This window comes from Bos taurus, chromosome 19 (assembly GCF_002263795.3).
Source record: "Bos taurus isolate L1 Dominette 01449 registration number 42190680 breed Hereford chromosome 19, ARS-UCD2.0, whole genome shotgun sequence".
NCBI classification, from domain to species: Eukaryota; Metazoa; Chordata; class Mammalia; order Artiodactyla; family Bovidae; genus Bos; species Bos taurus.
The window spans coordinates 44,444,153-44,467,849 of NC_037346.1; the positions used below are offsets into that span (position 1 = coordinate 44,444,153).

At 46.7% G+C, this 23,697-nt stretch overlaps 1 protein-coding gene across 3 annotated transcripts in view; it reads left to right on the plus strand.

Annotated features, from left to right (window-relative positions):
* DBF4B (DBF4 zinc finger B) overlaps nucleotides 1-23,697 on the plus strand; it is a 42,612-nt gene that overhangs the window by 7,803 nt on the left and 11,112 nt on the right. Inside the window, exons 1-9 of one of the 3 annotated variants that reach the window (XM_059878561.1) lie at nucleotides 2,354-3,630; nucleotides 4,839-5,031; nucleotides 5,408-5,470; nucleotides 15,491-15,645; nucleotides 17,649-17,834; nucleotides 18,781-18,831; nucleotides 19,625-19,712; nucleotides 20,830-20,903; nucleotides 22,601-22,634. In XM_059878561.1, coding sequence (XP_059734544.1) covers nucleotides 5,437-5,470; nucleotides 15,491-15,645; nucleotides 17,649-17,834; nucleotides 18,781-18,831; nucleotides 19,625-19,712; nucleotides 20,830-20,903; nucleotides 22,601-22,634 — 622 coding nt within the window. In that variant the 5' untranslated portion in view covers nucleotides 2,354-3,630; nucleotides 4,839-5,031; nucleotides 5,408-5,436. Of the gene's footprint in view, nucleotides 1-2,353; nucleotides 3,631-4,838; nucleotides 5,032-5,407; nucleotides 5,471-15,490; nucleotides 15,646-17,648; nucleotides 17,835-18,780; nucleotides 18,832-19,624; nucleotides 19,713-20,829; nucleotides 20,904-22,600; nucleotides 22,635-23,697 lie in introns of those variants that run through there. The other 2 variants (XM_010816412.4, XM_059878562.1) reach the window with 2 other exon arrangements.

The following is a 23,697-nucleotide window of genomic DNA, read 5'->3' on the forward strand; positions in this document are numbered from 1 at the left end:
AAGCACTTCCCCTCAGGAATCAAAAACAACCAGAAAGAACAATTTGAATTATTATCTCAAAATATTTTCTGCCAAGTAGTAAATATTCTTTCCTGGTGGCTCTGATGGGAAAGAGTCTGCTTGCAATTCAGGAGACCCAGGTTCAATCCCTGGGTGGGGGAACATCCTCTGGAGAAGGGAATGGCAACCCACTCCAGTATTCTTGCCTGGAGAATTCCACGGACAGAGGAGCCTGGCAGGCTACAGTCCATGGGGTCACAAAGAATTGGACACAACTGAGTGACTAACACACATAGTAAAAGCTACCTTTTCCTGTTCACAGACTTTGCTAAACACATCTTTAATCTTTAAAACCTCACTGCCTGGTAGTAATATTATCTTCACTTTACAAATTAAAAAAAAAATGAAGATCAGAGAGATTAATTTTTTTTCACTCATTTAACAACATTCATTAAGAATGTACTACATTCTTGGGACTTCTGTGTTCATCTGCTGCTAAGACCCCATGCTCCCAATGCAGCAGGCCAGAGTTTGATCCCTGGTCAGGGAACTAGCTCCCACATGCCACAGATAAAGACCCTGAAGATCTTGTGTGCTATAATTAAAACCTGGCACAGCCAGATAAATAAGTTTAAAAAAAAAAAAAAAAAGAATCTACTACATTCTTACTTCGGGGATATAGCAGTGAGTAAAACAGAAAAGGTCCTTGTTCTATAAACTTAACCTTCTAGAGGGGAAATATAGACCACAAACAAGTAAACTACCATTAGGTTGAGCAGTCCAGAAGTCCTATCTGAAAAAAAATGAGATTTGATCTGGTGCCTAAGAAGAAAGAGACGATCTGGGAAATGGAACCATTAGTGCGAAGGTCCTAAGGCAGGAACGAGCCAGGTTTGTTCAAGACTCAGAGCAGTTTGGTCTGAGGAGCAAACTGGGAAAGCCGCTGGCTACTGGGAGTTTTTGAAAAGAGGAATTTGATCTGATTTTGTCAGTGAGGATAAGGTAAGTTCTGGTTTTAGGCCCTTTTCGTTTTTGATTTTTGGCCGCACAGCTTTTGAGATCTGAACCCAGGCCCTGGGCAGTGGAAGGCCGGAATTCTAAATACCGGATGGCCAGGGAATTCCCTCCCTTTTACATTGTTTAAAATGGAGAATCCCAAACAGCTTTTTTGTTTATGTGTATATTTGTTAATCTATTGCTGTGTAACAAATCACCTCAAAACTTAGGGACTTAAAACAACATTAATCATTTATTTTCTCAGTTTCTGTGGGCCTGCAACTTAGGAGCAGCTTGGCTGGAATTTTTCTGACTTGGGGTCTCTTGTGAGGTTGCAGTCATCTGAAAGCTAAGCTGATACTGAAGGATCTACTTGCCAGATGGCTCAGTCACAGATGGGAAAGTCAGGACCAGCTGTTGGCAGGAAGCCTCAGTTCCTCTCCAAGGAGCCTCTCCACAGGCGTACTTGCTTGAGTGCCCTCATGTTATGGCAGCTGGCTTTCCTCACAGCAGGCATCTAAGAAAGAGCAATGAAGATATTGAGATGTCTTTTATGACCTAGCCTCCAGAGTCACACATTGTCATTTCCTCAATATTCTATTGGTACAGGGGCTCCCCAGTGGCCCAGTGGTTAAGAATCCATGTGCCAGTGCAGGGTGGATGGGCTCGATCCCTGGTCTGGAAAGATTTCACTTGCCGTGGGGCAACTGGGCCTGACTGCCACAACCATTGAGCCTGTGCTCTAGAGCTCGTGCTTCACAATAAACAAGCCTCTGCAGTGAGAAGCCTGCACACCGGAACTAGTGAGTAGCCTCTACTCACCGCAACTTGAGAAAGCCTGTGCAGTAATGAAGACCTAGCACAGCCGAACATAAATAAAGAAATATTTTAAAAAATACTCTATTGGTATATAGCCTTACTGGATGTGAGTATGACTATCAGGGGGGCTTCCCTGGTGGTTCAGTGATCAAGAATCCACCTGCCAATGCAGGAGACTTGAGTTGGATCCCTGGGTCAGGAAGATCCCCTGGAGAAGGAAATGGCAACCCACTCAAGTATTCTTGCTTGGGAGATCCATGGACAGAGGAGCCTGGTGGGCTACATTCCATGGGGTTGCAAAAGAATCAGACAAAATTTAGCAACTAAACAATGACTATCAGGAGTCAAGGATAGTCATTGCAGGCCATCTTCGAGACCAACTACCACCACATGGGTATCTTTAAATTTGTACTAATAAATATATTTTATGTATTTGAGTATATACTTATAAAATCATACTTGATATTTACCATATTAGGAATTAAAACAAGTTTAAAATGCATTTATTCATTTAAAAATAAGCCCAGTGTGTGTTAAGATAAATGATACATTTTCTTAAGCACTTAAAAAATTTTTTTGACAGGTACACACTACGATATTTTTAAATTTATTTTTGGCTGTGCTGGATCTTTGTTGTTGCATGTTAGCCTTCTCTAGTCGTGGAGAGCGGCGGCTACTCTCTAGTTACAGTGCACGGACTTCTCACTGAGGTGGCTCCTCTCGTGGAGCACAGGCTTTAGGCACATGGTTTCAGCAGTTGCGGCGCCCAGGCTCAGTAGTTGTGGTGCAAGGACTCAGTTGCTCTGAGGCATGTGGGATCTTCCTGGATCAGGGATCAAACTCATGTCCTCTGCCTTGGCTGGCGGATTCTTATCCACTGCACCACCAGGGAAGTCCTAATGATGCATTTTTAATGGAATTAAAAGAGTGGCATTATTTTACATTTCTGCAAATCTTTTAAATATCTGATATAATGAAAAAATGCTAGATTCTCATTTTTGCTTTTGCATACTCTACTGAATATTCATGACACAATGAGAGCAAAAGTGAATAATGATGTTAGTATTATTGTAAAAACAGTTTTGACCTCATGGAACCTTCTGAAAGGGCTGAACCACACTTTGAGAAACTTGAGCCAGATTCTGGTTGTTGTTGTTTAGTCACTAAGTTGTGTCTGACTCTTTGTGACCCCATGAACTGTAGCCTGCCAGGCACCTCCGTAGGATTTCTCAGGCAAGAAATAACAGGAGTATATTGCCATCTCCTGCCGGGGATCTTCCCAACCCAGGGATCAAACCCTGCATGTCTACTGCATTGACAGGCAGATTCTTTACCACTGAACCACCTGGGAAGCCCCAGGTAGTAAATGATGCCCAAATCTCAGTAGCTTACAACAACAAAGGTTTATTTCTTGCTCATGCTACCTGGAGAAGGAAATGGCAACCCACTCCAGTATTTTCACCTGGAGAATTCCATGGACAGAGGAGCCTGACAGGCTACAGTTCATGGGGTCGAAAAGAGTCGGACATGACTGAGCGACTGTCACCCATGTTACATGTCAGTTATGGCTTGCCCATGCTTCTGTTGCAAGTCTTCACCAAGGAACCCATGTTGACAGGGTACCCTCTGGCTGGACATTGCTAGATAAGGGAAAAGAGAACTTGATAAACCAGCCTGGCTTTTAAACTTATTCTTGGAAGTGATGTGTCACTTCTTTTCTTTTTTTTCCATCAGCCAAAGCAAGTCACATGGCCAAGTTTGTGTTCCCCAGGAACTCAAATCTGCAGGGAGAGGCCCCACTGGAAGGGATACAAGGTGTTTGTGGTATATACACTTCTACCATGGGTTTAATGAATAATGCTGGTTGCTCATGGAAAACGGATTATATTGGGGAGAGGTAGAAAGCTATTTAAGTGTAGAAATATGTTAGGAATTAACTGCAGTACTTTGGGCAAGAAATTGGTGGCTGGGTCTGATTCAAGAGGTACTTTGGAATTGGTAGAATTTGTTTTGGGAGCAGGGTGGGGATAAGGGAAAGTTCTGAAAGATAAAGTTTTTATTTTTTAATTTTTTTAAAAATATAACATAGGTTTGAACTGAGTGGATAATGAGATAGGATAAGGATAGGTGAGGAGGATTTTTTTTGGCAGGGGGCAGGGGAACAAATGTTGAACTTGTTAAGCCTGAGTCTTCACCTAAATGGAAATGTCCAGTAGATATTTGACCATATGTCTGGAGATCTGGGGAGAAGTCAGAACTCAGGCATTAACACAGAGCTGAATTTTAAAGTTATGGAGTTGGAAGAGATCTCCTTGGGAGAAAGTGTTAATAGGGAAGAGAAGAGGGCTAAAAGCTAAAGCCTTGGTGCACACCAACATTTATAAGTGGAACTGGCAATGGATCCAGCAAAAGAGATGGAGAAGGAGCCCATTGAGGTAAGGTGAAAATGGGTAGAAATGGAAGCAAAAGGAAGAAAGTGTTTCAAGAAGGAGGAAGTAGTCTGTTTCAATGTTCTAAAAGTCAGCTAGGGGAAAATGGAAGTCACAGTTGGCTGGGTAAGTACGGTTTTGATGGAGAGGTGAGAATCAAGCTCTAATCAGGTGAATGGAAGAAAACATGGAAGTGAGGAATGGAGACACCACTTTTGAGATTTTTTTTGGGGGGGGGGGTGGGTGGATAAGTAGAAAATGAAGGGAGACAAAGATGTGAAGATGAAATTCTATGTATGTGAAATCTTTATGTAAACTGTAAACGCTCTATCTATAAGCGTTAGGTTTGTTATTCATTATTGAACCCCTAGGAATTTCAAACTAGCTCAATGTGAAGAATCACTAAAACGCTACTGCTAGTCCCCAGCTCTCTGGCTATTAAACCTCAAAAGATCTCAAGCCTATGAAAAGTGGACAGATGAAGAGACAGAAAGAGCAGAGTGAAAAATAAAGGGGAAAAGAGAGGGCGGCCTAGCTAATATTGTCCTCCGAGGGCCTCCGTATGGCAGTCTCACAGCTCTTACGTAATTTTAGGGGCGGGGCCAACAGGAAATTTAAACCGAACCCGCGGCCGAGGGCGCCTGGAGAATACGCCGTAGTTGCGGAGGAGCAGTCGGTGCACGGGAGCTTGAAAGAGCCCATGGAGCCCACGATTGGGATACGGCGGCCTTGAAGGAGTACGGAGACCGGGAAAGAGCAGAGAATTGGAGGAGGGATCCGGGAAAGGGTACGGATGCCGAAAAGGGGAAGGAGGGATAAGAAGGAAGGTGGAAAGAGTCAAAGGCGTTAAAGAGGGTTTCGGGGTTGGGAAGTGGGCATAGGAATTGGGAAGCAGATAGGTTACGGGAGCTGGGAGGGTAGAGGGACCGGGGAGGGGTCATAGGAATTGAGGAGACAGAGGTCTAAAGGGGCAGAGGGAGCGTGGGGGAACAAGAGTCTGGAAGGAGGCGCGGGAGAGGGGATGTGGGTTGGGGTGGAGTTGAGTCTTGGAGTTCCCGGGGGCCTCGATGGAAATTGTGCAGGACTTGGGAGGTTGGAGGAGGGGATGATGGAGGGTCGAAGATTAGTGGAGGTGGTTCACCTGATGTTTTGGCTTTTTTCAGGCAACGATCGCCTTCAACTGGAGAATTCAATGGATAAGAGTAAGCTACGGGCTCCGGACCCAGGTAGGTAACAGGGCAGTTAATGAGGGTTTCGAGGTCACAGTTGGTACTCCTGCCCCAGAGTCTCTTGGGAAGAAAAGGCCGAGAAATGTTATCTCTTGGGGTTTTCTAGTTACTCTGTGTGTGTGTGTGTGTGTGTGTGTGTGTTGGGAGGGGGTTGTTTGTGTTGAGGGATGTCATGGATCATTAAGGAATTCATGATAAAGGTCAAACAAGAGTTTTCTCTCTGATATTATGAGCAGATGGAGAGTCAGGATGGAGTAACTTATTAAACCTATATTCATGGTTACTTTTACCATAAAATTCTTAAATTTATTGATAAACTTAAAGAGCCCCACCCAATTAGATAAGTATTTTAGCACTAGTTACTTCCCTCAGTGCTCCCCTTTGCCCTCTTAGTATCATCTAGTTTGAGTTCTGGATTTTTACAGATATGCCATTTCGTTGTTGCCTTTTAAACGGTGATACATTTCACTAAATTATTTACTCTCTCTTCCCATATGGTGTTGCTTTCTTCTAGCTCTAGTTCTCTTTTGGCTGATGAACTTCGTCCGAGCATATTTTCAAAAGGGGGCTTTATGTGATAAACTTTTTGAGGCTTGTATGCCTAAGAACATCTTTATTTCACCCTTATATTAAAGTTTTTGAGTCAGTTTTTTTCCCTTCAACACATTGAAAAGTGACAGTGGTCTCTTCTTGCTAAAAAGTTGATGCTGTTGAGAATTGATGTCAATCTGATTCTTGTTCCTTAATGTATAACCTGCTTTTCCCTGTAGAAGATTTTAGATTATTCTCTTTGTGTTTGTTCTTAAAATTCACAATAACTGTGTTAATTTTAGAGGGTTTTAGTTTTCATAAAAATAAAGATACAAGAATTGAAAACATGCGGGTAAAGAAGCAGCAGTTAGAACCAGACATGGAACAACTGACTGGTTCCAAATTGGGAAAGGAATATGACAAGGCTGTATATACAGAGAACATCGTGCAAAATGCCAGACCGGATGAATCACAAGCTGGAATCAAGATTGCCAGGAGAAATATCAACCTCAGATATGCAAATGCTAACACTCTAGTGGCAGAAAATGAAGAGGAACTAAAGAATCTCTTGATGATGGTGAAAGGAGAGTGAAAAAGATGGCTTACAACTCAGCATTCAAAATACTAAGATCATGGCATCTGGTCCCTTACTTCATGCCAAATAGAAGGAGAAAAAGTGGAAACAATGACAAATTTTATTTTCTTGGGCTCCAAAATCACTATGGACAGTGACTACAGCCATGAAATTAAAAGATGCTTGCTCCTGGGAAGAAAAGCTATGACAAACCTAGACAGCATATTAAAAAACAGAGACATTACTTTGCTGACAAAGGTCTACATAGTCAAAGCTATGGTTTTTCCAGTAGTCATATAAAGATTTGTGCGTTGGACTGTAAAAAAGGCTGAACACCAAAGAATTGATGCCTTCAAACTGTGGTGCTGGAGAAGACTCTTGATAATCTCTTGGACTGCAAGGAGATCAAACCAGGCAATCCTAAAGGAAATTAACCCTGAATATTCATTGGAAGGACTGATACTGAAGCTGAAGCTCCAATATTTTGGCTACTTGATGCAAAGAGCTGACTCATTGGAAAAGACCCTGATGCTGGGAAAGATTGAAGGCAAAAGGAAAAGGGGGTAGCAGAGGATGAGACAGTTAGATAGCATCACTGACTCAATGGACATAAATTTGAGTAAACTCCATGAGATAGTGGAGGACAGAGGAGCCGGGCATGCTGCAGTTCATGGGGCTGCAGAGTCAGACACGACTTAGCAACTGAACATCAACCATTCATCTGCAAATGATTGTGCATATTACTCTGTTTTTTTAAAATTCTTATTTATTTATTTTTGACTGCACTGGGTCTTCTTTTCTACTCAGGCTTTTTCTACTTTCGTCCAGGAGGGTCACTCTAGTTGCCATGCACTGGCTTCTCATTGCAATGGCCTCTCCTGTTGCAGAGCACAGTCTCTAGGGCAGGCGGCCTCTAGAGCACAGGCTCAATAATTGTGTCTCAGGCTCAGCTGCTCCAAGGCATGTGGGATCTTCCTGGATCAGGGGTCGAACCCCTGTCTCCCGCATTGGCAGGTGGATTCTTTACCACTGAGCCACCAGGGAAACCCTAGCTGGGATTACTTTTTAATGTTAATCTCTGTTGGGTGATGGGGGTAGTGAGTTCTTAATCCACACGACTAGAATGAATTTGAACTCCAGTCTCTTGAGAGGCTTGTACTTTGGATTCTCAGTGAAGATTTTCCTTTCATGTGGAGCCCAGGCTAAGATAGGCAGTATTCCTTTTTTATCTTTTCTAGTGGATGGATTATTTTCTGGCTTCCCTTTTCTCCTAGATTCATGCAGGAGTTCCCAATCCTCGCTCCCCACTTTAGGCTTGCACAAGACCTCATCTCCACGGCTCATGTGGCTCTTTAGTCTCAAGCTCTTTGCTTTTAAGTCCATAGACTCCCTCCCTCAGGGCAGTCAGCATTCGCTTTCACCACTGTGGTTTTCAACTTTCTCATCATGTGGGGTACTTTTGTTGTCTTCTTACTGATTTTGTGGACTTAGCAGTTAGATAGGATTGGTATTTCTATTTCAGCTGGTATTTTTAGACATTTGCGTTAAGGAGGGCTTTTAGGTAACCTCTCCAATATTACCTGAAATGAAGCCAAAATCCTCTCTTTCTCTTCAGCATCCTGAAATTTCATGAATAGTGTGCCATGGGACTTTTTTCATTCATGGAGCTAGCACTTGGTGGAAACTTTCAATCTGGAGGCTCGTGTTCTTTATTTCCTTTGTGTGGATTACCACATTTTATCCATTCATTAGTTGATGGACATAAGAGTTTTCTGTTTCCTGGCTATTATGTATAATACTGTTATAAACATTTGTTTCCAGGTTATCATTTTTTTCTTTGAATGTATACCTAGAAGTATAATTGCTGGGTCCTATGGTAAGTCGGATGGGGAAACAGTGGAAACAGCGTCAGACTTTATTTTGGGGGGCTCCAAAATCACTGCTGATGGTGATTGCAGCCATGAAATTAAAAGACGCTTTCTCCTTGGAAGGAAAATTATGACCAACCTAGATAGCATATTAAAAAGCAGAGATATTACTTTGCCAACAAAGGTCCATCTAGTCAAGGCTATGGTTTTTCCAGTGGTCATGTATGGATGTGAGAGTTGGACTGTGAAGAAAGCTGAGCGCCGAAGAATTGATGCTTTTGAACTGTGGTGTTGGAGAAGACTCTTGAGAGTCCCTTGGACTGCAAGGAGATCCAACCAGTCCATTCTGAAGGAGAGCAGTCCTGGGTGTTCATTGGAAGGACTGATGCTAAAGCTGAAACTCCAATACTTTGGCCACCTCATGCAAAGAGTTGACTCATTGGAAAAGACCCTGATGCTGGGAGGGATTTGGGGCAGGAGGAGAAGGGGACGACAGAGGATGAGATGGCTGGATGGCATCACCGACTCGATGGACATGAGTTTGAATGAACTCTGGGAGTTGGTGATGGACAGGGAGGCCTGGCGTGCTGCGATTCATGGGGTTGAGGAGAGTCGGACACAACTGATCAACTGAACTGAACTGATGGTAAGTCTCTGTTTAACTTTGTGAGGAACTGGCAGACTTTCCCTGTTGGCTACACCATTTACATTCCCACCAACAAAGTATGAGGATTCCAGTTCTGCAGGTCCTCACCAACACTTGTTATTACCTGTCTTTTTTGTTAAAGCCATCTAGTGCATTTGGCATGAGACCCTATAGCTCAGGGTTTAGGGCGCTGGTCTTATAAACCAGGTGTCAGGAGTTCATATCTCCCTGGGGCCTGCTAAGCAATTCTCGTATTGGGCTTCCCTCGTGGCTCAGATGGTAAAGAATCTGCCTGCAATGCAGGAGACCTGGGTGTGATCCCTGGGTTGGGAAGATCCCCTGGAGGAGGGCGTGGCAACCCACTCCAGTATTCTTGCCTGGAGAATCCCCATGGACAGAGAAACCTGGCAGGCTAAAGTCCATGGGGTCGCAAAGAGATGGACACGACTGAGGAACTCAGCACACAGACAGTGGGTTTGAAGTGGTATCTCTTTGTGTTTTCAATTTACATTTTCCTAACAAGGCTAATCCGGAGGAGGCAATGGCACCCCACTCCAGTACTCTTGCCTGGAAAATCCCATGGACGGAGGAGCCTGGTAGGCTGCAGTCCATGGGGTCGCTAGGAGTTGGACACGACTGAGTGACTCCACTTTCACTTTTCACTTTCATGCATTGGAGAAGGAAATGGCAACCCACTCCAGTGTTGTAGCCTGGAGAATCCCAGGGATGGGGGAGCCTGGTGGGCTGCTGTCTCTGGGGTCGCACAGAGTCGGACATGACTGAAGTGACTTAGCAGCAGCAGCAACAAGGCTAATCGGAGAAGGCAATGGCACCCCACTCCAGTACTCTTGCCTGGAAAATCCCATGGACGGAGGAGCCTGGTAGGCTGTAGTCCATGGAGTCGCTAAGAGTCGGACACGACTGAACGACTTCACTTTCACTTTTCACTTTCACACATTGGCGAAGGAAATGGCAACCCACTCCAGTGTTCTTGCCTGGAGAATCCCAGGGACGGGGGATCCTGGTGGGCTGCCGTCTATGGGGTCACACAGAGTCGGACATGACTGAGGTGACTTAGCAGCAGCAACAAGGCTAATGACCTTGTGTATCTTTTCATGTGCTTATTGGTCATTTGTATACCTTTGGAGAAATGTCTATCTGTTGCTCATTTTTAAATGATTTTTTTTTTTTTTTACTATTTGAAGTGTTTTTTAACTATTGTATTTTTTTATATCCCTTATCTTCAATTAATTATTTTATTTACCTGCTGTTCTTCTTTTATGTTTCTAGTAAGCTCCTTGCCTTCTTGAGATATTTATTATGCTTTAAAATTCTCCTTTCTGTCTGGTCCATTACTTATGACAGAAGGGCACCTATGCCAGAGAAGGCTTCTTTTATAGTACTTGCCTTCTTTGGTTGCCTCATATTTTCTTAGAAGCTAATGTTCCCTTGAGATTGCTAGCCACTCTAACTGATAATGTGCGCCTGGAAGGAAGATGCAAAAGCTTAGGTTCTGTGTTATGCTCCTCCTTTGAGTTCAGGGATTGGGGTTTGGTTAGAAGAGGAAAACCACCCTAAGGTGGGAAGCCCCTGGTTCCAGTGTGGGCTCAGTCACCACCCGCCTCTAATACACGTGTTGCCTTGTACTGCTCATTTGCAAGAGCTGCTGTTTTCCTTAAGTTGTAATTTCCTGATTCACCAAATGAATAGTGAGGAGGGAGGGAAGCTCATTTGTGCCAGCCAGCTCACTGACCTCCTTGACTTCACAACTCCCCTTGACCCTGACCTTTTGTTAACTGCTTGACACTCACACACTCATACTCACATACACTCACACTGCCTTGATGTTAGCCTACTGTCTCTGGTCGGTGCTGGCACTGGCTACAGGCGGCAGGGGCCCACTGAGCACAACTAGAAGCCCTTCTCCGGTCTCACCCTCCTTTGAGTCCTGGCGATCTTCCGCTTTAGGCTTGCTGTTCACCCAGCACAGCACTGCCCTCACCCTCACGCCAGTGTCTGACTCTGCCAGTCATCTCATCTAATTCCTTCTTTCTTCAGAGATTTCCCTAGGATTAGGTCCTGTGGAGAAAGTTGTAGGCCTGTGTGAATGTCAAAAGGGCTTACTCTGAGAATGCCTTCTATACAAATATTGAATCATTATGTTGTATCCCCTGGAACTAATATAATGTTGTATGTCAGTTAGACTGCTCAATAAAAGGAAAAAGAGGACCTTCCCTGGCAGTTCAGGGGTTTAGACTTCACCTCCCAGTGCAGGGGTTGCCGGTTCAGTCCCTGGTTGGGGAGCTATGACCCCACATGGCTCACCTTCTGGAGAAGATGGCCTTAGGGAGGGACCCAGAATGGCTACAGTTAGAATAATGCCCTGGCCTGACATGCAGCTGGTATTCCTGGTATGGCTGGATCAGATGTTTCTGTCCAGTCTCCATCCTGAGTGCTTATTAAGTATTTGAATAACTCTTAAAATACCATTACCTGACACCATTTATGATATTTTACGTAACCCATATGGACTGCCCATGAGAGTGGGTGTTTATTATTACCACTATTTCAGAAGTGAGGAAATAGAGACTGAGACATCCTAAGTAAGATTACTGTAAGTACGATTACTTACTTAAGATTACATCCTAAGTAAGATTTAGGGTTACACAGCTAGTAAGAGATGGAAGCAGGACTCAGAACAAAGGCCTTTTCTGTTAAATGCCAAGCTGACTTTCCAGTTTTCAGTCTCTAAATACCTAGGACTTTCAGGAAAAGGGAGGTTTACAGGACCAGAGGGTGAATGCTTGAAGGTCAGATGCTAGCTGAGGATGGGAAAGCAGGATCTAGTTTAAGCATTATGGGAATGTACAGATGGGACTGCAGCCATGAAATTAAAAGATGCTTACTCCTTGGAAGGAAAGTTATGACCAACCTAGATAGCATAATCAAAAGCAGAGACATTACTTTACCAACAAAGGTTCGTCTAGTCAAGGCTATGGTTTTTCCTGTGGTCATGTATGGATGTGAGAGTTGGATTATGAAGAAAGCTGAGCGCCGAAGAATTGATGCTTTTGAACTGTGGTGTTGGAGAAGACTCTTGAGCGTCCCTTGGACTGCAAGGAGATCCAACCAGTCCATTCTGAAGGAGATCAGCCCTGGGATTTCTTTGGAAGGAATGATGCTAAAGCTGAAACTCCAGTACTTTGGCCACCTCATGCGAAGAGTTGACTCACTGGAAAAGACTCTGATGCTGGGAGGAATTGGGGGCAGGAGAAGAAGGGGACGACAGAGGATGAGATGGCTGGATGGCATCACTGACTTGATGGACGTGAGTCTGAGTGAACTCCGGGAGTTGGTGAGGGACAGGGAGGCCTGGCATGCTGCGATTCATGGGGTCGCAAAGAGTCGGACACGACTGAGTGACTGATCTGATCTGATCTGATCACATGTAAGTCAAACATCTCTTCCCAGGGACTTCCTTGGTGGTGCCGTGGCTAATACTCCAAGCTCCCAATGCAGGGGGCCTGGGTTCAATCAGTGGTCAGGGAACTAGATCCCACATGCCACAGCTAAAGATCCCACCTGACGAAACTAAGACCCAGTGCAGCCAAATTAAAAAAAAAAAATCTCTTCCCCAAGTAGTTTTTGGTCTAATGGAGTGAGTAAACAAGAATATGAAGCTGAAAATACTACAAGGACAGATAATAAGTAATTTGTAACTCACAAAAAGAAAAATAGTATCTCATCAGGGCAAGCAGGGTTTAACTGAGGAGGTCCAATTAAAAGCCTGACTGGATGGTAGATAGGAGAGTTGCAGGAATTTATAGAATCAAAGTTTTGTAGAAAACTTTTTAAAATATCAGGTCCAGGGGCTTCCCTGGTGGCTCAGTGGTAAAGAATCCACCTGCCAATGTAGGAGACACAAGTTCGATCCCTGATCTGGGAAGATCTCACACGCCTCAGAGCAACTAAGTCCGTGCTGCACAACTATTGAGCCTGTGCTCTGGAGCCCGGGAACTGCAACCATTGAGCCCATGTGCCACAACTGTTGAAGTCCACATGCCCTAGAGCCCATGCTCCACAACACAAGAAGCCAGTGCAGTTAGTGTCTGTCCTCTTAGTTTTGTCAGGCTCATATGTTTGTTTACTCTCTCCTTTGGGTCCACCTCTGACTTCATTGGAGAAGGAAATGGCAACCCACTCCAGTGTTCTTGCCTAGAGAATCCCAGGGACGGGGAGCCTGGTGGGCTGTCATCTATGGGGTCGCACAGAGTCAGACATGACTGAAGCGACTTAGCAGCTGGACTGCAGCACGCCAGGCTTCCCTGTCCATCACCCACTCCTGGAGCTTGCTCAAACTCATGTCCATCAAGTCGGTGATGCCGTCCAACCATCTAATCCTCTGTTGTCCCCTTCTCCTCTTGCATTCAATCTTTCCCAGCAACAGGGTCTTTTCCAATGAGTCAGTTCTTCGTATCAGGTGGCCAAAGTATTGGAGCTTCAACTTCAGCACAAGTCTTTCCAATGAATATTCAGGACTGATTTCTTTCAGGATTGACTGGTTTGATCTCCTTGCAGTCCAAGGGACTCTCAAGAGTCTTCTCCAACACCCCAGTTCAAAAGCATCAGTTCTTCAGCACTCAGCTTTATGGTCCAACTCTCACATCCATACATGACCCCTGGAAAAACCATAGCTTTGACTAGACAAATCCTTGTCAGCAAAGTAATGTCTCTGCTTTTTAATATGCTGTCCAGGTTAGTCATAGCTTTTCTTCCAAGGAGCAAGCATTTAATTTCATGGCTGCAATCACCATCTGCAGTGATTTTGGAGCCCAAGAAAATAAAGTCTGACTATTTCCATTGTTTCCCCATCTATTTGCCGAGAAGTGATGGGACCAGATTCTATGACCTTAGTTTTTTGAATGTTGAGTTTTAAGCCAGCTTTTTCATTCTCCTCTTTCACTCTCATCAAGAGTCTCTCTAGTTCTTCTTCGTTTTCTGCCATAAGGGTGGTGTCATCTGCATACCTGAGGTTATTGATATTTCTCCCTGCCATCTTGATTCCAGCTTGTGCTTCATCCAGCCCAGCATTTCTCATGATGTACTCTGCATATAAGTTAAGTAAGCAGGGTGACAATATACAGTCTTGACTTACTCCTTTCCCAATTTGGAACCAGTCCATTGTTACATGTCTGGTCTTAACTGTTGCTTCTTGACCTGCATACAGATTTCTCAGGAGGCAGGTCAAGTGGTCTGATATTCCCATCTCTTTAAGGATTTTCCACAGTTTGTTGTGATCCACACAGCCAGTGAAGGAGAAGTAGATGTTTTTCTGGAATTCTCTTGCTTTTTCTATGATCCAATGGATGTTGGCAATTTAATCTCTGATTCTTCTGCCTTTTCTAAATCCAGCTTGAACATCTGGAAGTTCTCAGTTCACATACTGTTGAAGCCTGGCTTGGAGAATTTTGAGCATTACTTTGTTAGTGTGTGAGATGAGTGCAATTGTGCGATAGTTTGAACATTCTTTGGCATTGCCTTTCTTTGGGATGAAAACTGACCTTTTCCAGTCCTGTGGCCACTGCTGAGTTTTCTGAATTTACTGGCATATTGAGTGCAGCTATCAGGGCTTCCCTGATAGCTCAGTTGGTAAAGAATCTGCCTGCAATGCAGGAGACCCTGGTTCGATTCTTGGGTTGGGAAGATCCACTGGAGAAGGGATAGGCTACCCACTCCAGTATTCTGGCCTGGACAACTGGGGTTGCAAAGAGTCGGACACAACTGAGTGGCTTTCACTTTCACTTTTTTAATTAATTAATTTGGCTGCCACTGGATCCCTATGGCATGTAGGATCTTAGTTCCCCAACCAGGGATTGAACTGGTGTCCCTTGCATTGGCAGGCAGACTCTTAATTACTGGACTACCAGGGAAGTCCTGATAGTTCATTGGTTTTTATTGCCAAATAGTATTCCATCATATGAATGTGCTACATTTTGCTTACTGTTTTATTCACATTTGAATTGTTGCCACTTTGGGGCTACAATGAGTAATGCTCCTGTGAACTTTATCTGGATGTATGTTTTCATTTCTCCTGGGAGTATGCCTAGGAATCGGATTGCTGAGTCTTATGTTAACTCTATCCTTGACCTTTCAAGAAACAGCGGCACTGTTGTCTAAAGTGGCTGCACCATTTTACATTCCAACATCCATGTATGCGGATTGGGTTTCTCTGCACCTGGGCTTCCCAAGGGCAGGAGCAGGAGTCTCGTGTCCGCCTTGGTGGCCAGGGCCTGGCCAGGCACCACACAGGGGCTGTCGGCCACAAAGGCTCCTTGACCCCTAGGGGTCTCTCTTACCTCAAGCTTTTCACTGTCTTCCCCTTTATTGTTGTCTTCTAGGAGCTCAGCTCGCAGTTTCCAGTTGTCTGGGAAAATGCCAGAAGAGCTCACCAGATGCCAGGAGGCAGCCCTTTTCTGGAAAATCCTTCTACTTGGATCTGCCCGCCGGCAAGAACCTCCAGTTTTTGACGGGGGCCATTCAGCAGCTGGGTGGGGTAGGTAACCTGCTTCTCCCCTGTGGTGCCACGTGCCTTCGTGGATTCAAGGGCAGGAGCTGGAGAGGGGTTCTGCCTGTGACTTCCAGGTATTGTCAGGGGTATCACTGCATTTTCCAAAGCAGCTTAAATGTAAACCATTTTTTAAAAGTAAAGATAATTTTTTTTTCCTAATTAGAAAAGTAATTTCTGTTCATTCTAGAATTCTGGAGAACTGGAACAGCAGAGTGGCACTGCTAAGGAGTGGACTTGTTGGGATAGGAGAAATGTGTGGCCCTGAAATCATTTATCTTTTTGCCATATTACAGAAGGTAGACAGACATACTCCTTCAACCTATCACTTTAAAGATTTTTTTAAATGGTGATAAAATTTATATGACATAAAATATGCCTTTGTAATTGTTTATAGGTTCATTCTTCTTAATTTAAAAAAAGTTTTATTTTGTTTGTTTTTTTTTTAATTTGGCTGCCATGGGTCTTTATTGTGGCACACAGGCTCAGTAACTGCAGCGTATGGGCTTAGTTCCCCAACCAGAGATGGAACCCATGTCCCCTGCATTGGAAGGTGGATTCTTAATCACTGGACTACCAGAGAAGTCCCTGGAAATTAATTATTTTTAAGTTCATGGACATTAATTACATTCACCCTGTTGTGTAACCATCACTCTCTGTTTCCCAAACTTTGATCACCCCAAACAGAAGCTCTGTAACCTTTAAGCCAGAACTTCCCCTTTCACCTCCCCCACCTCCCCAGCACTCACATCTACGCTATGTTTCTGAATTTGCCCGTTCTAGAGAAGTGGGATCAGTGGGGTCACTGGTGTTGGTTCTTTTGTTTCTGGTTTGTTACACTTTAACATAAAGCTTTCAAGGCTCACCCATGCTGTAGAGCAGATCAGAGTTTCCTTTCTCTCTCATGACTGAATAGTGCTCCACCGTATGGACAGACCACATTTTGCTTATCCATTCATACGTTAATGGACACTCGGTTTGTTTCTGCATTTTAGCTATTATGAATAATGCTGCTGTGAACGTGGGTGGACAAGTGTCCGTTCGAGTCCCTGTTTTCAATTCTGTTGGACGCATACCTCGGAGAGGAGTTGCTGGGTCGGGTGGTAATCCATGTTTAGCTTTTGAGGGACCGCAACTTCTGTTTTAAACCTACGTGCCAGGTTTCTCCCATCACACCGCAGAGAGATCATCCATCCTTCCTTTCACAGGGTGCTGGGGCTGGCTGGTCCTGGCTCATGAGAACCAGTTATTAGCATCTCTTTCCACTCCCACATTCAGGGATGTCATATGGCTACCTTGAAATCAGCCCCAGTAGTATTTTACCCCACAGAAACCAGCAAACGCTACAAAGCAGGGCTTTTTTTTTCCCCTTTCCCCCCAAGAGTCTGGCATTAAGCATTTGCCAGCTCACTACTGCTTATTTCCATCTTTTCTTCTTCCCCCAGACATGAGTTGTGTCATTGTGTTTCCAGCACTGTTTTGGGTTTCTTAGGATGAGTCAGACCCTCTCAGTGTCATAAAGGGCTTGCAGGTAAGATGAGCGGACACTTACGCAGCTGAGTAATATCCAGAACCCAATTTTATTTCAGGCTCCTCTTGGTAGTGTGGTAAAGATGACAGATGCAGCATCTGGATGGCCCAGTATATCTTCACAGCAAAACCATGGCTTAGCCAAGCTCCTGATCCTCCAGTCCCATCAGCGTGCTCTCTCTCTTTCGGCAAACCCTCACCAGTCAGATATTCAGAGCCCACAAGGCTCTGCTGGGAGGACTACAGTTCTGGAGTCAAGAACCTGTGTCCTGTACATAAACCTTATTATATTTTGGGATGATGTCTTCTCGGGGGCCCAGCACAGGATTGCATCTGATCTGTTTAAGGACATTAATTCTGGAGCTTCTGTGAGCTGACCTGATTGCCTTCCTCAACCTGTCAATATTGATGATTCTACTTCTGCCTTTTGGGTTTCAGCCACCTCTGTGATCTGGTTTCAGGTAATTGAGGGTTTTCTGAGCAAAGAAGTAAGTTACATCGTGTCCAGCCGCAGGGAGGCGAAGGCCGAGAGCAGCAGGACAAGTCACAGAGGCTGCCCCAGCCCCAGCGAGGTCACAGTGGACACACCGCCCGTGGCCAACCCAAAAGGCAGCCGTGCTAGGCCCGCACAGAAAGCCATGGACCCAGTAAGAACCTCGTGGGGCGGGAAGTGTGTGTCTAGTAAACAAAGGAAGTAGGCCTTTGTGAGCCCACTTCAACAGTTTCTGGTTTTAGTTTCATCTGGTTTATTTTAATCTCTCATTTGAATTCAGGGGCTGAAACTATCTTGTCACAGCTCTGGATCCACACACCTCAGTGACATGCCGTCCCTATGCCCTCCCTTCTGTGATAAATATTCACTTTTCCTGGGACTTCAGAGTCTGAGATTCAGAAACAGTAGGGGAGGACTTTCCCTACTGTTCAGTGGTTAAGAATCCACCTGCCACTGCAGGGTCCATGGGGTTGATCCCTGGTCCAGGAAGATCCCACATACCATGGGGCAACTAAGCCCGTGCACCTCAGCTACTGAATCTGTTTGCTCTTGAACTTGCGCTCTGCAGCAAGAGAAGCCCACACACCACAGCTCGAGTAGCCCCTGCTTACCACAACTAGAAAAAGTCCACGTGCAGCACTGAAGACCACCAGCACAGCCAAAAATAAATAAACATTTTTGTAAAAAATAAGAAAAAGAAACAGTAGGGGAATAAACGAGAGAGGGCTTGTTAGGATTGACTGACACTTGTCTGCTGGGGAGTGTGAGCTTTTAAAGAGAGGTCTAAAAAAATAACAAAGAAGAAGAAGAGAGGTCTCGGGACCTTTGTAACACTTGACCTTGGGTGAATTCAAAATGCCCCTCCCCAGGCTTCAGGCCGCCGGGGCTGCAGCTCCCTGTGAGTGACCCGAACCTGAGGATGGCTTTGCCTTTACCTCTGGAAGGTTCTCCCAGCTTTCACTTCTGCCGCTGCTCAGATGTCCCTGCTCCCAGCTTTCCGAGGGACATGACTCCCAGACATCCTGGCCAGCCCCTGTGGAAACGTGTGTTTGTGCGCAGGTGGTCTCCACAGCTCCCCCATCGCTCCTTTCTTCCGCCAGGTGCCTCTGAGCAGAGGGAAGGAGCTCCTGCAGAAGGCCATCAGAAACCAGGTGAGCCGAGGGGGCCGGGCTGGAGGCCGGTGTGTCTGGCGCAGGGAGAGAATAAGCCCCGCCTCTGAAGGGTCTTCTGAAGCACTGACACAGAAGGCATGCCCGGCCAGACTTGTAGCACTGTCATGATTTCCTCCTTTCTGACGAGGAAGTGGGGCTCAGAGGAGTTCAGTCATCTGTCCAGAGTCACCCAGGCTGGAGGTGGAAGAGCCAGGTTTTGACTCCATGATCTTAAGAACCTGGGAGAAATGCGGTGGGGTGTCTTTCGCACGTAGCTGTTTGTCCCTTCTGTGAGGACCCAGGGCCATTACAGTTGAGTGGCAGCAGGAAGAGTTAATGTGATCTTGCAGAGGAGTGGTTCAAGTGCCATCAGGCTGGTGCCCTGGCCGTGGTCTGTGATGCAGGAGGGTGGTGTGGCCAGCGTAGCTTCCTGTACGATGAGGGTGGTGTTTATTGTGTCCCTCCTGTGGGCTCAGAGCGTTCCTCACAGAAGCTCTCCCAACAAGCCGCTCACATGAACACACATGTCCCTTCCTGGTTCCGAGGTGGCCGGAGCAGAGCCACCAGCCAGATCCGTGCCTCCCAAGGTGGCCAGCCCTCTGCGAAGGACAGGGTCCTCCCAGGGTTTGAAGTCGACTTTCCAGGCTCTGTGCTTGCTCCCCTGCCCGCCTTCTCGCAACAGCTCCGCACATGGATGACCTGGAGCTCCCAGAAGCCAGGCCAGCCTGTCCCCAGGTGGTTGAGCCTCAGGCGGGGGTCTCATCCTCCTGCCTCACTCCGCTTGTCTTTCCAGGGCAGCAGCAGTGGAGGCGGCAGTGGGCACGGCAGCAGCCTCCTGAGCAACGCCCGCTCCTGGGGGGTGCAGATTCTCCACGTGGACGGTACCCTTCCTGCCCAGGGCCGCAGAGGGGAGGGTTGGCAGCTTTGCCTGGGAACCTGGGCTGTGAGAGGGGTCCGCGTCACGTACTGGCTGAAGCCAGATGCATTCAGTCACTTACTGTGTTGGTCCACAGCGGTGGAGAGCAGCCGCAGGAGTAGCAGAGCGCAGGTGCTGGGAAGGGCTGCTTCCTTTAACCCCGGGGCCAGCTTTCCTCAGCAGGATTGAATAAGAACCAATCCTAATATCCATTACCCCTTATCAGGTATTTACTCCGAACTAGGAAACACCTCATTTAATCCTCACCACAGTCTCTGCCCATTGTACAGATGAGGAAGTTGAGCCTCAGAGAATAGATTGAGTAAATTACCCATAGTCTTACCAGGCCCACATTCCCTCCTAGTTTGGCTCAGCTACATTTCCTGTTCTTTCTTTCCTCTAGGGTTTGCCACACATTATAACCCCCTGTGTGCAGGCTGTAATACATTTACATGAGAGCAGCTGTCTTGAATCTGCTGGCAGTGGCCAGCCCTCCCACCCAGCTCCACTTTGAGTCTGGCATTTTCTCTGACCCATTAAAGGGGGCAGGTCTAGATCCAGCCTGAGATCTGCCGGAGGGGCAGGGAGCTGTGCCAGGGCAGGTCCTGGTCTGGGATGGTGGGAGGTTCCATCGTCTCTGGAAAACCAGCCATTTCTGACTTGATCTAATTTCCTGCTTTTCTGTGTATTAGAGAAGCTCCAGCATGTATAGCTCCTGCTGGGTCTCCCACCAAGGATATAACTGAGTAAATGCCATGGCTTGATCTCCCCCACAAAACTGCTCTTCAGTAGCACCTTAAAGCCCTTATGGGTCATCAGGCACCTCCTGTTCAAGACTTGTATTCAGTGCTCCAAAGGAGCATGCAGCCAGCACAGGTACTTTTCCAGGGATAGAGGAGCCTGAGCTCTTTTATTATCAGCAGGTGCAGAGATGACACGTAGCCAGAAGGTGGCAGGCAAGGCTGGTGTGATCCAGTGAGCCAGGCCAGGTGGGACCTTCAGTCCCCCAGCCCCAGGACAGGGCTGTGCTGGGGAAACAAGAAGAGGAAGGCTTTGGCCACAGCCCTCTGTTTCCTCCCCAGAAATGCTGATACGGGTGCAGCAACTGTCTCTTGATGCTCCACGTGTGAAGAAACAAGGGCTGAAGAAGCCAGAGGTAAGTCATCCCCTCCCAAACCGAAGGGAAATGGGAAAGTCTGTGACAGCATTGGGAAATCCATGACCTGCCCCAGTCACCTCCTCCTGGCCTTGCTGGGAAAAGTGGGAGGAACACAGCCTCTCAGCTCAGCCCTGGTGCCCGCAGCCCTGTGTGGGGCCAAGGACTGCCTGCAGGTAAGTCCTCATGGCCTGCTGGCCAGGCTGCCATTCTGGGGATAGTTCTTGGTCTGGAAACAAGCCTGCAGATTGCATGGGTGATGGCAGAGGGGTGGTGGCATTTGAAATAGCTGCCATATTCCAAATTCTTGTTTGGCTTTTCCTTCTTTTTCTGGGGTTAGAACTGTGTACTACCTCAAGAGAGCCCAGGCTGATTTAAAGCTGCAGGGTCTTCACCCAGCCCTGAATTCAAGGAAGAATCAGGCCCTACAAGTCCGTCCAGGGCCTGGCACCCAGGAGAGGGACCACACCCAAACCAGGTGGAATGCTCAGCCTCACCAGCCCTCACCCCACCCCCTCTGGTCTGGGCATCTTTAAGGTTTTGCTGTAATGTATACAGGCCTTCCCTGATGGCACAAGCATTAAAGAATCAGTCTGCAATGCAAGAGACCAGAATTTGATCCCTGGGTTGGGATGATCCCCCCTGGAGGAGGAAATGGCAACCCTCTGCAGTATCCTTGCCTGGAAAATCCCATAGACAGAGGAGCCCGGCTGGCTACAGTCCATGGGGTCGAATATACTGAAAGTCTCTTTCCCCTCCAAGTTCTGCTCCCCAACCACCAAGCTCCCTCCCTGAGGTCAATAGTGTGAACAGTTGTGCAAATGTCCTTCCAGGACTCCCAAGTATCTACAAGCAAATACATCGAAATTCCCCCCTTTTACGCAAATGTGTAGTATTACTACTTTGCTTTGTTCGCTTAATAATCTCTTTTGTAGCTACTTGGGACTCTTTTGGGGCAAGTTTTGGGTGCAGTCTGCTGATGGGGGAGGGCCTGTTGAAGGCTTCTTTGGGCTGTGTTGGCCCTGGTGGCGTGGCCTGGAAGAGAATCTGGAATCCCCTTGGGCCCAGAGGCCCAGACAGTTACATAGCCACTGGATCTCTCATTCTATCCACACCCTCCCAACTCTTTAGCTGATTTTTTAAAAATTTTGTTTCATTTGGCTTGTAACATTAGCTTTGTTTGACCTTGGCCTGAAAGCCAGTTTTGACAAACACAGTCAGGGTGTGTAAGATAGGGTACTGAAAACCAAAAGGCATTGTCTTCACCCTCATCCTGTCGGCTGCCCTGGCATGCCAGCCGCGCCCAGAATACACGGGCTGCTGCCAGTGAGCCCCTCCTCGGCGCCAGGTGTGTCACCTGTTGCAGTTTCATCTGTGCCACATCCAGGGTGTTAGGTGGGAACCCGGAACATCATGGGCGGCACGGGCCCCATTCCCACGGTGGTTGGGTTTGCTCCCCAGCCCTTGCTTGCTCTTTGCTCTGCCCTGCATTCCTTGCACAAAGTCAGGGCCCTTGAGATTCACGCTCAGAGCTCACCATGCAAAGAGCATGGTGCTCAGGTCTGCTCCAGCTCAGGGTCCAGCCGTGGGCAGAAAGCTAAAGTGGGGCAGACGAGCAGCAGCTCGGCTCACTGGGCCCAGTTCCTCGACCCCCCTAGCTCCCTCACATCCTTAACCTATTTTTCCTTTCCATTCAGGGAACATGTCCAGCAGAGTCAAGAACACGGAAAGGTCAGTGCAGGAGCTCTTCCTCATTTAATTGCCATCCCTCCCTCCCTAAACGCTCCCCCACGACTCCCTCTGTGGCAGCATCTGCTCACTTTTCTGCGGCAGGAAGCAAGTCCAGGTTGTGTACAGCCTCGTCCTGTTGCCAGGGCCCGAGCTTCAGAGAGGAGGGCAGCGGGAGAGGGAGTCTGTGAGCAAGTCCAGGGCTGCTGGGCCGGGCCTTCTCTGTAGAGCGAAGACCTCCTGTGGTTGCTCTGGCTCCTGCAGCCTCTGGCTGTTCCCAGGCATCGATGGAAGTTCAGCATCCTTTTCTTTCTGATTCAGGAGCAGTTTGGGGTGGGCAGTTTGACAGCTGCCTACTACTTTCAGAAATGCCAAACTCCCTGAAATTGACAAATAGGCAGATTGACGGGCCCAGCTCCCGGCTCCTCTTGGACAGCAGGAAAGTTTCTCCCCCTGGATATTTCTCCCAAAGATGCTCTGTCGGTGGCATTTATTCGTGCACAAGTGGGAACTAATAAGGAAAGTCATTTGGCACCTCTTACGCTTGCAAATCAAGGAAGTCTGTGGGAGAATTGATTTTAATCACTGTGTCAGTTAATTAGAAAGATGAGGAGTCACCCCAAAAAAGTAATTAAGGAAGAAAGGCTGCTTCTGCTCGGGCACTGGGAGCTGAGAAGCGCCAGCCTCTTGGGGATTTGTGGCAGCTAGCTGTGCCCAGCCTTTCAGTGCCTCAACTGCCCCTTTGACAGGACTTTTGGGCATCGTGGAAGGGCAGAAGGGGTTTATAATGCCTCAGAGAATCTGTTAACTGCAGATAGCCAGGTAGTAGGGGACAAATCTCGTGATTAACTGACTCCAAATCTGTTTTCCCAGCACCCGTTTGCCCTATTTTTTTCAAGAACCAGATTTCACTTTTTTTTTTTTTTAAACTGTCCTTCTGCCAAGACCTCGAAACACTCTTCAGTTCTCCTCCTTGCTGTTCCTCCTCTCTGAAACCCCAGACTCCTCGTGGAGAATTCTGTCTGAGAACCATCCTCGGGGCCCCTTGGGATTCTGAGACACCAGG